This window comes from Cucurbita pepo, chromosome LG07, assembly GCF_002806865.2.
Source record: "Cucurbita pepo subsp. pepo cultivar mu-cu-16 chromosome LG07, ASM280686v2, whole genome shotgun sequence".
NCBI lineage: Eukaryota > Viridiplantae > Streptophyta > Magnoliopsida > Cucurbitales > Cucurbitaceae > Cucurbita > Cucurbita pepo.
The window spans coordinates 439,915-454,236 of NC_036644.1; the positions used below are offsets into that span (position 1 = coordinate 439,915).

Here is a 14,322-nt window from a genome sequence, read left to right on the forward strand (position 1 = left end):
TATCCACGTTGGCTTAGAAATTTTTTAACTAATATAAATAAAAATTTGATTTTAAAATTAAATAAAAATCATAATATAAATAAATAAATTAAAATTCAAACCGCTTTCAAATATGTCGTTGTAGTATAGTGGTAAGTATTCCCGCCTGTCACGCGGGTGACCCGGGTTCGATCCCCGGCAACGGCGAATTCTTTTTTCACGCTTCATTTTAATTTCATCCAATTTTGGTTTATTTTATTTCCATATTTGGCTATATTTCGGACATGGTTTTCAGTGTTCTTTTTCTTCAATTGATTCTTTTATTGTAGTTTAGAGGTTTACATATATTTAAACTAATATGTTTTTATTAAAAAAAATCAATTTCCGGTACAATTAATATTCTCAACCTATTAGAACCGGTATTAGAAATTGACCCAAGACTCTGCGACATGTTCTCGAGCTATTAGAAATTGACCCAGAAGGCAATATTAGAAATTGACCCAAGAGTCTGTGACATATTCTCGAGCTATTTGAAATTGACCCAGAAGTCTGTGACATATTCTCAACCTATTAGAAGCGGTATTAGAAATTGACCCCAAGAGTCTGTGACATATTCTCGAGCTATTAAAAATTGACCCAAAAGTTTATGACATATTCTCAACCTATTAGAATCTGACACGTGACATATTCTCAAGCGATCAAAAATTGACCCACGAGTCTATGACATATTCTCGACCTATAAAAAAGTGGCACGTGGCATCAACGTCTAATACCCGATACACTATTCGATTAGGGGCAACCCATGTTATTGATCTCAATTCAATGTTTGGCAAGGAAAGGATACACAAAAACAAATAACACAGCAAACATTCTAAGCTTTAAATTATGCTGAAGGGGAAAAAGATAGCAAAAGAGTCATGAAATCTACTTGGAGGCGTCTCCAGCAGGGTTGAGCTCATCCCAAGCTTCAATCCAAGTGACCATTGCCTCGGAGAGCTTAACGAAGTAGGGATCGATGGGGCCGAGCTTCTCCTTCACTAGCTTCGACAGTTCGATGTAGCATTTCTGAACCGTCGTGCATTCTTTCGGGAGGACGACCGATTGGAAGAACGGGATCAGATCTTCTTGCCAGAAGATCCCTTTGTACTCCTTTCTCAGGTTGGTGAATGGGTTGCTGGCTTTGCTGTGCCATATGTAAGGCAGTCCTGTCTTAACTCCCCACCCCATATGGTCACAAATCACCTGAAAACACAACAAGTTCATCAACCAATATATTCTTAGATCAACACGAGTCAAAGGGTCGTTTGGGCGGAGCGCTTATATACATACCTTCACACACCAACCAGCCCACATGTCGTCGTATCGTCCTATCGGCTGACCGTCTCCCATGAGTCCAAAATACATAGCAGGTCCGATCAGTTCACGGTTGAATCCGAGATTCATTCCACACATGGGAAACAAGGTTCCCTTGGGAATTGTCAACACTGCATCTACATACCTAAACAAGGTTTACAGAGAACATCTCAATAAAGCAAGCATGGAAGTCGAGTCTAAAAACGAGGCGAAGCACGGCAGGGATCACACTGACCTAGAGTTCCTTTCACGAGGCTTGACGAGCTGCGTTGGAGCATCGTAGTCAGGAATGTTAAGCCAGAGTCCATGAGAAACTGCGGTCGGGACACCCTCACGAAGACTGAAAGGGTATCCACGCACAAAATCTGCACCTTCTCTGTATGGATCATACAGAGTGTTGAAGAAATTTGGGGTGGCTGGTGATAGAAGGTTCTTTATGTGCTGCTCGAGCGCGTTGATATCCTTGTTCGACGGGTCCTTCGCAACCTGCAACGACAGATTTACAAGAATCCATCAAAATTTGATCATCTTTGTAAATATGAAAACGAATCAAAATCTTCCCATGTTCACTATATCAGTTACAAGAACTTCTCAACTACTTAGCATCAGTAACATTTACAAGTAAACTCGACGGTCCTAGAACGTCGAATCATCCGCTAAACAACTATTAAACTCTAAAGCTAAAGCTGGTTCGTTACGGTACCCCTACACCTTTTTGATATCATTGACCAAAACATAAAGGGACTGTATGTGTAACGGCACAAGCCCACCGCTAGCAAATATTATCCTCTTTGGGCTTCCCTTTCGGGGTTACTCTCAAGATTTCTAAAACGTGTCTGCTAGGAAGAGGTTTCTACACCCTTATAGGTGTTTCGACGTGGGATCTCACAATATAGGACTCATTGAAAGAAAGCTATAATTCTCAAGAACAGGAGAACTTCTTCAAACAAACAAGCATTTGCACAAGATCTGTTCCTCCACTAACATATACAAATCCAATATCTGTTCATAATTTGCAAGAACAAAATGGACTTAACCACACAAACCAGAACTCAGAACTCAGAACTCAGAACTCAGAACAAGAAAATCAAAAAACAAACCAAAATCAAGTCAAGGCAATTCCACAAACAGTTAGAGCTCATAAACAATGGCCATCAAAAAATAGCAAAAGAAATCTCAAAAACGAAAGTCAACTAGCAAAATCAAGTAGATCTTACAAAGCAATCATCGTCGATTGTGTAGATGTACTTCTTCTTGGAAACCATATATCCAAAGCATCGACAAGCAGAATCCTTAAACGAAATGCACGAGGCCTTCGGACCAAGAATCCGATTGATATCGTTCCGATTATAGAGTTCATAGTCGAATCCTTCAGGGACCTTGATAGTCTTCGAAGGATCACCATCTTGAACGATGATCAAATGGTATTGCTCGAAGAACGGTCTCCACATCTCCAAGAAATCGAGGTTCCGGATGGTAGGGATGACGATATCGAGTTCATCTTTCAAAAGGGGAGTGGGTTTTACCGAAGCTTCCGCCATTGTTAACCAATTTCAGAGTAGCAGAAGAGCTTCAAGACTCGGATTAGACTTGGAGCGAAGAGACCGGAGACGACGATTATATATATAGAGAGATTTGAGATTGTTCTTGGGCCATTTGGATAATCGGGTTTTCTGGATCTGGATCTGTCAAGAAAAAAATTAATTAATTTTTCAAAATTTGTTACGAAAATTTTCAAATAATTATAAAATTGAAATTGGAAATGGGAATGGAGGTATGTGTGGAAGTCAATTATGTTGACAATTCTTGTGACAGCTAAAACTGCCGTAATTAAAAAAATAATNAAAAAAAAAAAAAAAAAAAAAAAAAAAAAAAAAAAAAAAAAAAAAACAGCTAAGGAAAGAACGTGTCGGACAACGTTACCGCAGCCGCAGCCAGCCAGAAAGGGACAAAAGGCTTCACGTTCTAATGGAATTTTAGACCGCCCCCCCTTCAACGCGCCAACTTTCTTCCCACCTTTTACGTTTCTTTATTCTTTTCAAAAGAATCCTTCAACAATTCCATAATTGCCCATATGCCCTTCTATTCTTCCTTATTTATCTTTTTTTCCTTTTTTTTCTTACAAAATAATTGTCCGCGTGTACAGAGGAACAAAACATTTCTTATAAGGGTGTTGAAATTAGTTCGGTGTTGACGTATTTTAAAAACTGTGAGGCTGACGATAATATGTAACGGGTCAAAGCGAATCATATCTGCTAGTGGTGGGCTTTGACTGTTTATAAATGGTATCAGAGCTAGACACCAGACGGTGTGCCAACAAGAACGTTGGGTCCCCAAGATGGTGGATTGTGAGATCACATATCGGTTGGAGAGGGGAACGAACCATTCCTTGTAAGGGTGTGGAAATCTCTTCGAAACATTTCTTTTAAAAACCGTGAGGCTGTCGGTAATACGTAACGAGTCAAAGTGGACAATATTTGCTAGCGGTGAGCTTAGGTTGTATCAAAGCTATACATTGTGTGGTGTGTCAATGAGGACACTGGCCCCTAAAGGGAGTGGATTGTGAGATCACATATCAGTTGGAGAGAGGAACGAAGCATTCCTTATAAGGGTGTGGAAATCTCCTCAAAATATTCTTTTAAAAACCATGAGACTGACGACAATACGTAACAAGTCAAAGCAAGCAATATCTGCTAGCGGTGAGCTTAGGTTGTATCAAAGCTATACATTGTGCGGTGTGTCAACGAGGACACTGGCCTCTAAAGAGAGTGGATTGTGAGATCCCATATCGATTGGAGTGGGGAACGAAACATTCCTTATAAAGAGTGAAAATCTCTTCGAAACATTTTTTAAAAAACCGTGAGACTGACAATAATACTTAACAAGTCAAAGCGGACAATATCTGCTAGCAGTGAGCTTAGGTTGTATCAAAGATATACATTGTGCGGTGTGTCAACGAGGACGATGGCCCCTAAAGAGAGTGGATTGTGAGATCAAACATCGATTGGAGAGGGGAACGAAGCATTTCTTATAAGGGTGTGGAAATCTCTTCGAAACATTTTTTAAAAACCCGTGAGACTGACAACAATACGTAACGAGTCAAAGCGGACAATATCTGCTAGCGGTGAGATTAGATTGTATCAGAGCTATACATTGTGCAATATGCCAGCGAGGACGCTGGCCCCTAAAGGAGGTAGATTGTGAGATCCCAGATCAGTTAAAGAGAGTAACAATCGAACAATATCTGTTAGCGGTGGAGTTGGGTTATTTAGGCATAGATTTAAATTTTTGACACTGGATCTTGTTCAAAAATATATATATTAGTCAGTTGAACTATACTCAAGTTGACAACACCATAGCTTGATGTTATGACTACTATGTTTTTAAACCTTAAAACATGTCTAATAGGTTGGGAATCAATATCGAACACGAAAATTATAATTAAAAAAAAATTGTGGAATAAAGTTGAAAATTAATATGATATTTAATTGTATTACACCTTTTAATTTTGGATCATGCTAGATTATGTCTTTTATCTTGTTTATATTATTCAATTATTAGTCGCATAAGGCCCACTAAAAAAAAAAAAAAAAATTATATTTTTAATTTGAATTATTTTTGTAATTTTCAAACAACCACTAATAATAGAAAGGAGGAATTGCATGGAAGTCCCCAAGTTGGGGCTAATTTATAATTTACCCATAATTTGGTTGCTAATGTATGAACAAATTTTCTCATTAAATGCAATAAAATATTTATAAAAATATATATTGTACCAAAAAAAATCAATTAGACAATCTTCCATTGGGCCATAGCATCCAAAACTTGTTTAAGAATAAGGTTAAATCCTTAACACATGGCAATTAGAAAGAAAAATAAAGGTTTAAGGCATTAATCACGGTCAATGGTTGTTTGGGTCGAGAAAATAAATTATAATACGAACAATTTTATTGGGTTTAGAAAATGTCTCAACTCGATCCAACCCAATTTATTACACCCGAGTAAATGAGGGGTAACATAAATAAACCGAGAGCGATCATGAGGATGTGATGATTTGAAGTTTTAAAAAATTGAAAGTCGCTACCTATACCAACAAGGTGTACTTTTCTTTTCGGTGGCTCAATAGAAACTCCATAGTTAAGCGTGCTTGCTTGAAGTAGTTCTATACCATGTCGTAGGAGATGTAGGTCATTACACAACCCATAAATACCGAACTCAATCCATAAATACGAGTATTAATCCCTTCTTAAAAACATAATTAAATGGTTTACTTAAGTCAACTAAAGTTTTTTTTATAATTAATTTAGTCAACTTGCGCTTAAATGAGCGATTAAGATATTGACCATATTTTAAATAGCCATTCCAATTTTACACAATTGAAAACAAAAAGGATGGTTATTTACGAGAATAGCCCACAAGTTTCGAAGCGTTTTTGGCCCATATATCAAATGGCCCAATAACGCAACAAGCCCAATAGGCCCAAAATCAAGACAACCAAAAAGACAGAATATAATATATATATTTATTTATTAGCTATTTTCTTATTTATATTATTTACATGTCCGGTCATGTCTAATAAACCAATATTTAATTAGAATTTGAAGTTCTACCCATGTAATTTATAAGAATTTAAATTTGCAACTTATTTACTATAATAATAAATAAACAATATTCAAAATAGAGCAAAGTTAATGCAAAAAAGTGGCAAACTTGATGCATATTATATGAAGTTGATGTGACATGCATTTAACTATAGCATATGGTTCATGTGATGATATTAAATGGATAACTGTATGAGATAATATATAGTTTAGAATGAATAATAAAATTAAATTACTAAGTTGAATAGCTTTGTTTGAGTAGGATTCATCACTTTGATGAACGTGTTTAAAGAAGATGTTCGTCAGTTGTTTAGTATATTATGAAAGTCGTATTACTTGAAGGGGCATGCTGCAAGAGCGTAGGAGACGTCACTAAAGGGCAATGGCAACTATTTGATTTCACGTTGCTAGATTAAGATACGCAAGAGAACGATGCCTTGTATCAGGTGAAGATAGCAGGACTCGAACCTATAATATAATCGTTATAACGTATTAAACTATAAGCACTTATGAATCTAGAAAAATCCTAACTCGCTAACTAAGCAACCACAGAACGGGGAAAGTTCTAACCTTTCCTTTTCCCCATTTCAAAAGAAACTCATTTTTTTTTAACAAGAACAGCAAAAACAACGCAAACCCATTACTAAAAATGAAACTAATTTGATGTTAGCAAACCCTAGGGATAGCTCTGCAAATCAATGGAGTTTGCATTTCCAAAGAGAGTTTGAGACATTCTGACAAGTCAACGCCATTAATGCCCTTTTCAGAAGGAACCCATTTGAAAGCTTGAAGCAACTGAGCCAACCAGAGATGAACAGTGGCCAATCCCATGGCTTTTCCAGGGCACACTCTTCTCCCTGCACCAAATGGAGCCAATCTCAAATCACTTCCCATAACACTCACTTCCTCTTCCATGAACCTATTTGGCTCGAACTTCTCAGCCTCCAACCAAACCTTTTCATTGTGTGTTATTGCCCACATGTTCACCATCGCCGTCGTCCCGGCAGGAATCAGCCTCCCGCCGACGTCCACGTCGTTGACTGCGAGCCTGGCCCATGATAGAAGTGGCCCTGGTGGGTGCAGTCTTAAACACTCTTTGACAATGGATTGAAGAAATGGAAGATTTGGGATATCAGAATCTGAAATGGGTTTGGATCTTTTGCCAATTACTGAATCGATTTCGTTTTGAGCTTTGGTTTGGATTTCTGGGTGTAGAACCATTCTAGCTATGATCCATTCCAACAGTATTGCCACTGTGTCTGTTCCTCGAAAAATCATTTCCTGTCCAAAATTTGATAGAAAAGGTCATGAAATGAATTGCTTTACACTTAAGTTAGCGCCTAAATTGATGAAAAAAATGGAGCAGGAACAGGAAAAGGACGTACCCAAAGAACAGCAATCATGTCGGAATCTGAGAGCTTGTCATCTTTCTCCAAATCAAGTAGGACATCAACAAAGTCTCTATTATGTTCTTGTTCTTGTTCTTCGTGTTCGTGATGTGGCTTAACTTTCCTCCTCATTCTATGTTCCTCAATGATTTTTCCCACAAAAACATTCACTCTAGAAGCCAAACACCTACATCTCTTCCTCACACCTTGTAAATCCAGCCAACCCAGAAAGGGAAAATGATCACTCCAATTGAAAATCCCAAGCAATTCATACCCTTCACTCACCAGTTCCTCAAGCATAACCCCATCATTCCCCATTGCACTAAACTCATAACACTTACCAAAAACAGTCATCATAACATTATTCAAAGACCCAAAATGAAGAATCTCCTTAACTCTAACTTCCCCATTCAAAGCCATGGAATTCTCAACTTCCCTTATCATTTTCCCTCCAACTTCCCTTCTAAACCCTTCAAATGCACTGATTCTCTTAGGACTAAACATGTAAGTAGCTGAAATCCTTCTCAAATTCCTCCAATACTCACCATAAGGAGCAAACCCCATTGCTCTGTGGAAAAGAAGTTCATAAGCGGATTCCTTCACAGGCCTATCAGCAAAGGAAGCGCTATTAAGAATTTCCTTGGCAAAATCCGGGTGGCTTGAAATTACAAATTTGGTTAGGCCAACAGAGAAGGCCATTAAAGGGTGTGCTTTGAATTTATTGGAAAGTGCAGAGAGGGCTTTGTGAGGGGTTTTTGAGAGAGTGAAGATATGGAGGAGACCGATGAATGGGAAGCCGGAGGGGCCGGGGATGGCGGCAGAGGCGGCGGTTTTGGACTTGGAAAGGGCCCAAGCGAGGCCGCCGGGGTGAAGGAAGAAGGCGAAAATGGAGAGAAGAAGCAGCGCGGAGAGAAGGGCTGGGAAGCTTTGGGAAATGGAAGAAGGGAAATGGAGAACAAAGGTTTGGAAGTTTAGTGATGACATGGTTGGTTGAGTCTGGTTTGGCGCCAAGTAGAAGACAAGGAGACGGCTGGAAATGAGAGTGGGAGAGGGGTTAAATAGAAACGGATTTTTAACTATGGTTAGAAAGATAAATTAACCAAGGTTAAAATAATTGGGAGAGAGAGAAAGAGAGAGAGTTATATATTTTTTTTTTATTTATTATTAAATTTAGTTTTTGATTCTCAAATTTGTAGTGTAAGCTTTTAAATTATAGTTTTTGATTCTCAACAGGTTTACATGTTTCAATTATATATTCATCATTTCAAATATTTATTTTTAGTATTGAACTATTTACATTTCGTTAAAAAAAAAAACAAAAAACAAAAAATCAACTAATTCATCATCTCACTTAAAATGAAATACCAAAAATACGAAAAAAAAAATTGGCGCACCCTTAGCTTTTTATTATTCTACACAAAAATAGAAATTTGGAGGGATTAGCAATTTGACAGGGAAGCTTTTTGATTGATAGGGAGATATTGAATGATTGTTTTTTTATCGAATAATTCTTTAAATTTTATGGTTGTACGTAAAGCATGTCTCAAATATAGAATCTTTAGAGATTTTGCAAGATTACCCACTAATAGAAACTAAGAATAGATATCATAAGTTAGAAGTCTAATTAGATGAAATCGAAAGGAACGATCCTTGATTACACACTGGTGTGTAGCTACCTTCCTACCAACCATTTTTTACAGCTAAATGAGATTACGAAAATGAAAAATTAAAACTCGTTTACTAATTGTCAAAATTTTAATAGGGTATATAAGAAGAAATATATATATATATATATATATATAAAACACAACAAAGTATTATGTGTAGCCAATTAATGTTCAAGAATTTTAATAGGGTGTGAAGAGAGATACCTACACACTGCACATAGATGTGTAGCCAAACAATGTTCTAAGAGAGAAAATCCCTCCCCCAAACAAGCATCAAACAAACACCTGTCCACCTGTTGAGAATATCACACAACCAGTAAATCCCAAAACTCAAGAACTTGCAGTATGATACCATAATCAAAGTGAACAGACTAAACAATACTTTAATCTAAACATAACCTTAACACAAGGTACAAAAACAAAAGATAAAATAAAGACAGGTTACGGAATAGATATATATATATATAACAAAGAAAACACACAAGCGTGGGAACAGAACAGAGACACTTAGACAGATTATCTCGGAAGAGAGTAAATAAGTAATAGATTATTTGTACGATCAGTGGAAATAAATACAGTGGGCAGTGTGGCCACACTTACATTTACACTGTCACACACAATTCCCATTACGGCGCCGCCCTACTTCCTTGTTTCTTCCATGTCTCACTCTCAGGACAGAATCCCAACCTTTTTCTCTTCCCCAACTGGGACTATAGATCCATTATGCTATTTGGCCTACCTTTGTCATCAACAATGCCACCAAATCTGATATTGCATGTTATATTTTTCTCTCCTAGACATTGATTTAATTATAATATCTCCAAAAGTACCTAAACTTTATAGAAGGGGGAGTGTGCTTCTGTAGATGGGATGGGATATCTTTCGAAACGGAAGATTGTTTGAAGAGAGAATAAGAAGAAACATGTCTATTAAGAAAGGTTGCTAAACTTAAAAGAGAGATAATAAACCTTTCTATTACTTTTGTATTATATACTCCCTCCCGTAATATTAGAATATTTTTCGACCTTAGGTTATTTTTAATGATTCTGACATGACTATAATGGTATGGAACTATTTTATTGTAATGGTGAAATTCTTCCAAAAAATATATATATACTTCTTAGGTAGAAGTGTACTAGAAAGAGAGAGAGTTAGCATTTTTTTTTTTTCTTTTTCCAAGAGAAATGTGTTTCCTAGTTCTTATAGACCCAAAAATACTTTCCCAAAATATTCCACCCTTTCCAAGTTTATTGATTTTATAATGAAAAGTATAGGGTTCTGTGTTACCATATCCCACCATCAGTAAGATTTTAGTATGGACCAAACAAAATGTCAGGACTGACTAATCCAATGGGAATATGTTGTTTAACCCGATGGAGAGAGATGTCTTTTAGTGATTTAAAGAGACATTTTTTTATAGTGAAGTGCAACAAAGGATCATACCTTTTATAGAAGTAGAATAAAGGGAGGCTTCCTTTTCCTTTTTTTGAGAAAGAGAGGCCTAATCATATGAAAATTTTAATGAACTATGATGAAGAACACAATCTTGAATTTATGCATGTTCACAGTTGGACTTTTAAGCTTTCTTCAATCACAGGTTGTTGCCACATTCTTCGATCCCAACTAGATACTTTTAAGAAATTATAATATAGTTTACATTAAAAAATTCAATTTGGGTCGTAATATATAGCAAATGGTATTTTTTCCCCCTAAATAGAATGGATACTCATTACTACACCNAAATTCAATTTGGGTCGTAATATATAGCAAATGGTATTTTTTTCCCCCTAAATAGAATGGATACTCATTACTACACCCCTGCAAGTATTCTCTACATTTACGGCTGAGATAATGGGCTCAAGCTTATCAAGTAAATTTGCTCGATGAAAAATGTATGACGTCGGATCGTCTAAAGTTAATAATGGCTGTCTGTTACATACCTTATCAGGAGAATATTCCGTGGCATCCATGAACGAAGTCAGCATGGAGATGGACGGTGATGAGCTGGTTGGGGTCGCATTCCCATACTTTGCTATGGATTATCAATGAGACCTATTGAAAGACAAGATTTAAGACCCAAAACAGTTCAGACACGTAAGGGGTTCCAAATCGCAATGCAACGCTAGGAGCAAAAAGGTAATTATGTAAAGTGTAAGGTAGCAAGTTGCAAGACAAGATATGGGTGGGATCTGGTTGATTTAACACCTTCATCTTACTTATCAAGAAACGTTAACCTTTTGGAGATGGAGGTGCAGGAATTATTCCCCATTTCGCCCGCACGTCATCCAAATCCTCGTGGAAGTGTCGCTCATAATATACGCACATGAGATCATTGCACCGCATGCCAGCACGGATGGCCCAAGGGAAGTAGTGCTGGAAGAACAAATTTCTCTGTTTATCATTGAACCTTGCTGTGCCTCCCAAAACGGACAGCATGCACATTGGGAGGTGCATTTGCTCAAATTCAATAACCTTCAATGCCGACTCACCAATCAAGTTGGTGGGAAGACCAAAAAGCGTGTGCCAAAAGTCATGAATCTCGCGAGCTCGCATGGCAACATATTCCAGTTCGTCAGTATCCATGAATCGAACAGGAGGCCGGTCATCTGGAGAAAAGTTCCTGGAACCCATAAAATTGGCATATGCAGCGCCAAATGTGTTGGATGGAAGGTCCCACGCATGCCCAACTTCTGATGATAAAACACGTGGTCGCTCCAACAACACTGCCTGAGAAGAAATTTGTTTTGTTTCATATTCAAATAGACGACTCACGAAAGACCATACATGGTACCAAGGAATTTCAAGAGATTCTAGTCATGCAACAGATGAAAAATAAATTTAGCAAGCTGAAACTGGAACATCATGATAAAGTTCATTTGGGACAAGTAACATGACGGAAAGGAAATAACTGAGCCAAAATGACGATCTCTCAATAAATTTGAAATGTTATCAGCCTCCCATATTAGCCAAATGGAAAAAATGAAACAATTTAACCAGGCAAGAGAATGAAATAAAAGAAACTAAAATATTCATTTGAAATGGTAAATTGCAGGTTCCAACTTAGTTGCATTGCTCCATATCATGTGTTCTAGAGCATTTCCAATACCAACACTTCGGTTAAACCAGTGTTTCATGTTTTTGTTTCCAAGAGAGGAAAGGAAGCCTTGATGGGGAGGGGAAGAAAGTAATGCATGAGATTCTCAGCCAATTACATTATCCAATAGGAATACACAAGAACATCAACTCAATAAATTACAAGTCCCAATTCATTCTCAAAAATGAATTTAAAGAAGAAAAACTAAACCAAGTTGTTTCTGCAGCAATCAAATAAAAGCAATTCCATCAGTTATACAAGATAACCATTCCATTCCTTTTGTATTCTTCATCTTATTAAATATAAGCATATTAGGTTTTTCATTTTTATTCCATGAGAAAAGACTTGCAAACCACGAAGGAATATGAATCATGGAAATATTAAACATAGTATTACAAAATTAAGAGCTTACTCTGCCTTCAGCACTTCTTTTCATCCTCTCGAGGACTCTTTCAAATGCTGGCTTTCCGGTTGTCTCCCCAAGAGCTGCTATTAGATCTGCTCGGCGTGGATCGAGCAAGGCGCCTACTGCTGAACCAAGTGCAACAGCTGCTTGCTGCCATTTATTTAGCTGGATACGTACACCTACCATATCCAACAGTACCTTCTTTTTTTTTTCTTTTTTTCTTTTTTTGTTTGCTGTAATGAGGGGGGGAAAAAAGATAAAAATGCTCGATCATTGAAGGCCATAACGAAACCATAAAAAGTAATTTACTAGATACTTACAAGTTCAAACTAACCAACAATACCTCCAAAAATTGGCTATTTCTCTTCATCAGAAGTTCTAAACCATACTTCAACAATGAAAATATAACAATACCCAATACCAAATATCGAGTATACAAAAATCTTAAGTAATTTTAGACCTAAATAGAGGCTATCTAGATAGAATAGACCACAACTCCAGCCAAGAGAAGGTAAATATTAAACTAAAAGAGAAGTAATACTTAACAGAACTTGGCACATTAGGAAGCATTTCTCCTAACACTTTCTATACAAAGGGAATATGTGTCATATGCTGAGGGTAGGATTTTTAGAGAAATATCAAGGGATTGCTGGCTCAACAAAACTTGGAAATTATATGTTTGGTCATTGAAGTGCTGAGATGTAAAGAATGCCCTACCTTAAAAGAATGTAAAGTACAGCAAAAGGCTACAGCACAGTGTGACATCAATGTTTAAAGCAAATTCACTAGCAGAAAAGTCATCATCTACTTTAGGATCAAAATTAATTTACCTTAACTGTCTAACCAGATCCCAACCTCTCTTCTCTACGAATAATAAAAAAATCTTGAGAGGCTAAAAGATAACTGCGACAAACTATAGGCTGTCTGATTTCAATAGACTCCATGATTAACAGTAGATAAACAACAAAACCATCAGCAGAAATAGTTAGCTCCTGCCTGAATATCAGCAACATCATAATATCTCATAGCTTATCCTTGCAACATAACATAAAACTACGGATATGATGGTAATAAAGAAAAAAAAATCCTATAAAGCGAACTCCACCACTTTCGCAATCGATCTGTTCTCAGTAAATTGTCCAGGATTTCTCGAGTAAGTAGTAAGAGCAAATCATTCATTAGTACGAACGTGATTCTCTGGAAAACCAATGTCGAGAAATATATTCAAAACTCCATAAATTTCCCCGCAAATCAACAAGGAAATCAAAGTTGAATGAAGAAAAACTAATGACATCAGAGTCCAAAGTAAATCCAACACCGAGAATTGCCAAACGAAAGCCGCAACACATGCGACCAAACCAAAATCAAATAGAAAAGCCGAATCAAATCGAAATATAGGCCAAGTAATCAGCTGATCGAATCGGTTGAGCACGCAACACCAAATCTTACAAACGCATTGAATTGTCATGCTATACAAACACATACAAGCAGTTTCAGAAAGAGACGCTAATTCAGTAATAACAATTGATAATATGATCAACCGACAAAACATTATCATTGTGCTAAGAGGCGAGAGGAAAGACTGCGACTAAAATATACAACACGAAACGAAATTAATTGAAACGAAACGTGATTACCTTTTTTCCGAGAAATTCTTCAGATGAGATTCAATCAGGGAGAGCAAGAGAAAGTGAAAGCGAACGTTCCTGATCCAGATTGAGAGAGTTAAAGAAGGCAATAGAAATGCTTCTATGAATCGAAGAGCGGGAGAGAGGTCCAAAACGAACAAATGCCACCAAGGGAGAAGCGGGAAGGAATTAAGAGAGCGTGCGAA

At 37.1% G+C, this 14,322-nt stretch overlaps 3 protein-coding genes and 1 non-coding gene across 4 annotated transcripts; 1 reads left to right on the top strand and 3 right to left on the bottom strand.

Moving 5' to 3' along the window:
- Positions 1-114: 114 nt before the first annotated feature.
- Positions 115-186, top strand: TRNAD-GUC. The gene has a single exon. It is a non-coding gene; the product is annotated as a tRNA-Asp (tRNA).
- A 554-nt stretch (positions 187-740) lies between these two features.
- On the bottom strand, positions 741-3,077 carry LOC111798968 (probable UDP-arabinopyranose mutase 2). The gene is made up of 4 exons (XM_023682332.1): positions 2,550-3,077; positions 1,568-1,818; positions 1,309-1,477; positions 741-1,221 (listed from the first exon to the last, which is right to left on the bottom strand). The coding sequence occupies exons 1-4, from the start codon at positions 2,871-2,873 to the stop codon at positions 904-906; spliced, it is 1,062 nt and encodes a 353-aa protein (XP_023538100.1). The 5' UTR covers positions 2,874-3,077; the 3' UTR covers positions 741-903.
- A 3,274-nt stretch (positions 3,078-6,351) lies between these two features.
- On the bottom strand, positions 6,352-11,217 carry LOC111798717 (cytochrome P450 78A5-like). Its single transcript, XM_023682031.1, has 4 exons — positions 10,929-11,217; positions 9,193-9,281; positions 7,319-8,351; positions 6,352-7,214 (listed from the first exon to the last, which is right to left on the bottom strand). Exons 1-4 carry the CDS (start codon positions 10,971-10,973, stop codon positions 6,600-6,602), a joined length of 1,782 nt encoding a protein of 593 aa, XP_023537799.1. The 5' UTR covers positions 10,974-11,217; the 3' UTR covers positions 6,352-6,599.
- On the bottom strand, positions 9,128-14,322 carry LOC111798718 (ubiquinone biosynthesis protein COQ4 homolog, mitochondrial). Its single transcript, XM_023682033.1, has 5 exons — positions 14,126-14,322; positions 12,495-12,721; positions 11,223-11,715; positions 10,929-11,040; positions 9,128-9,281 (listed from the first exon to the last, which is right to left on the bottom strand). Exons 2-4 carry the CDS (start codon positions 12,672-12,674, stop codon positions 11,021-11,023), a joined length of 693 nt encoding a protein of 230 aa, XP_023537801.1. The 5' UTR covers positions 12,675-12,721; positions 14,126-14,322; the 3' UTR covers positions 9,128-9,281; positions 10,929-11,020.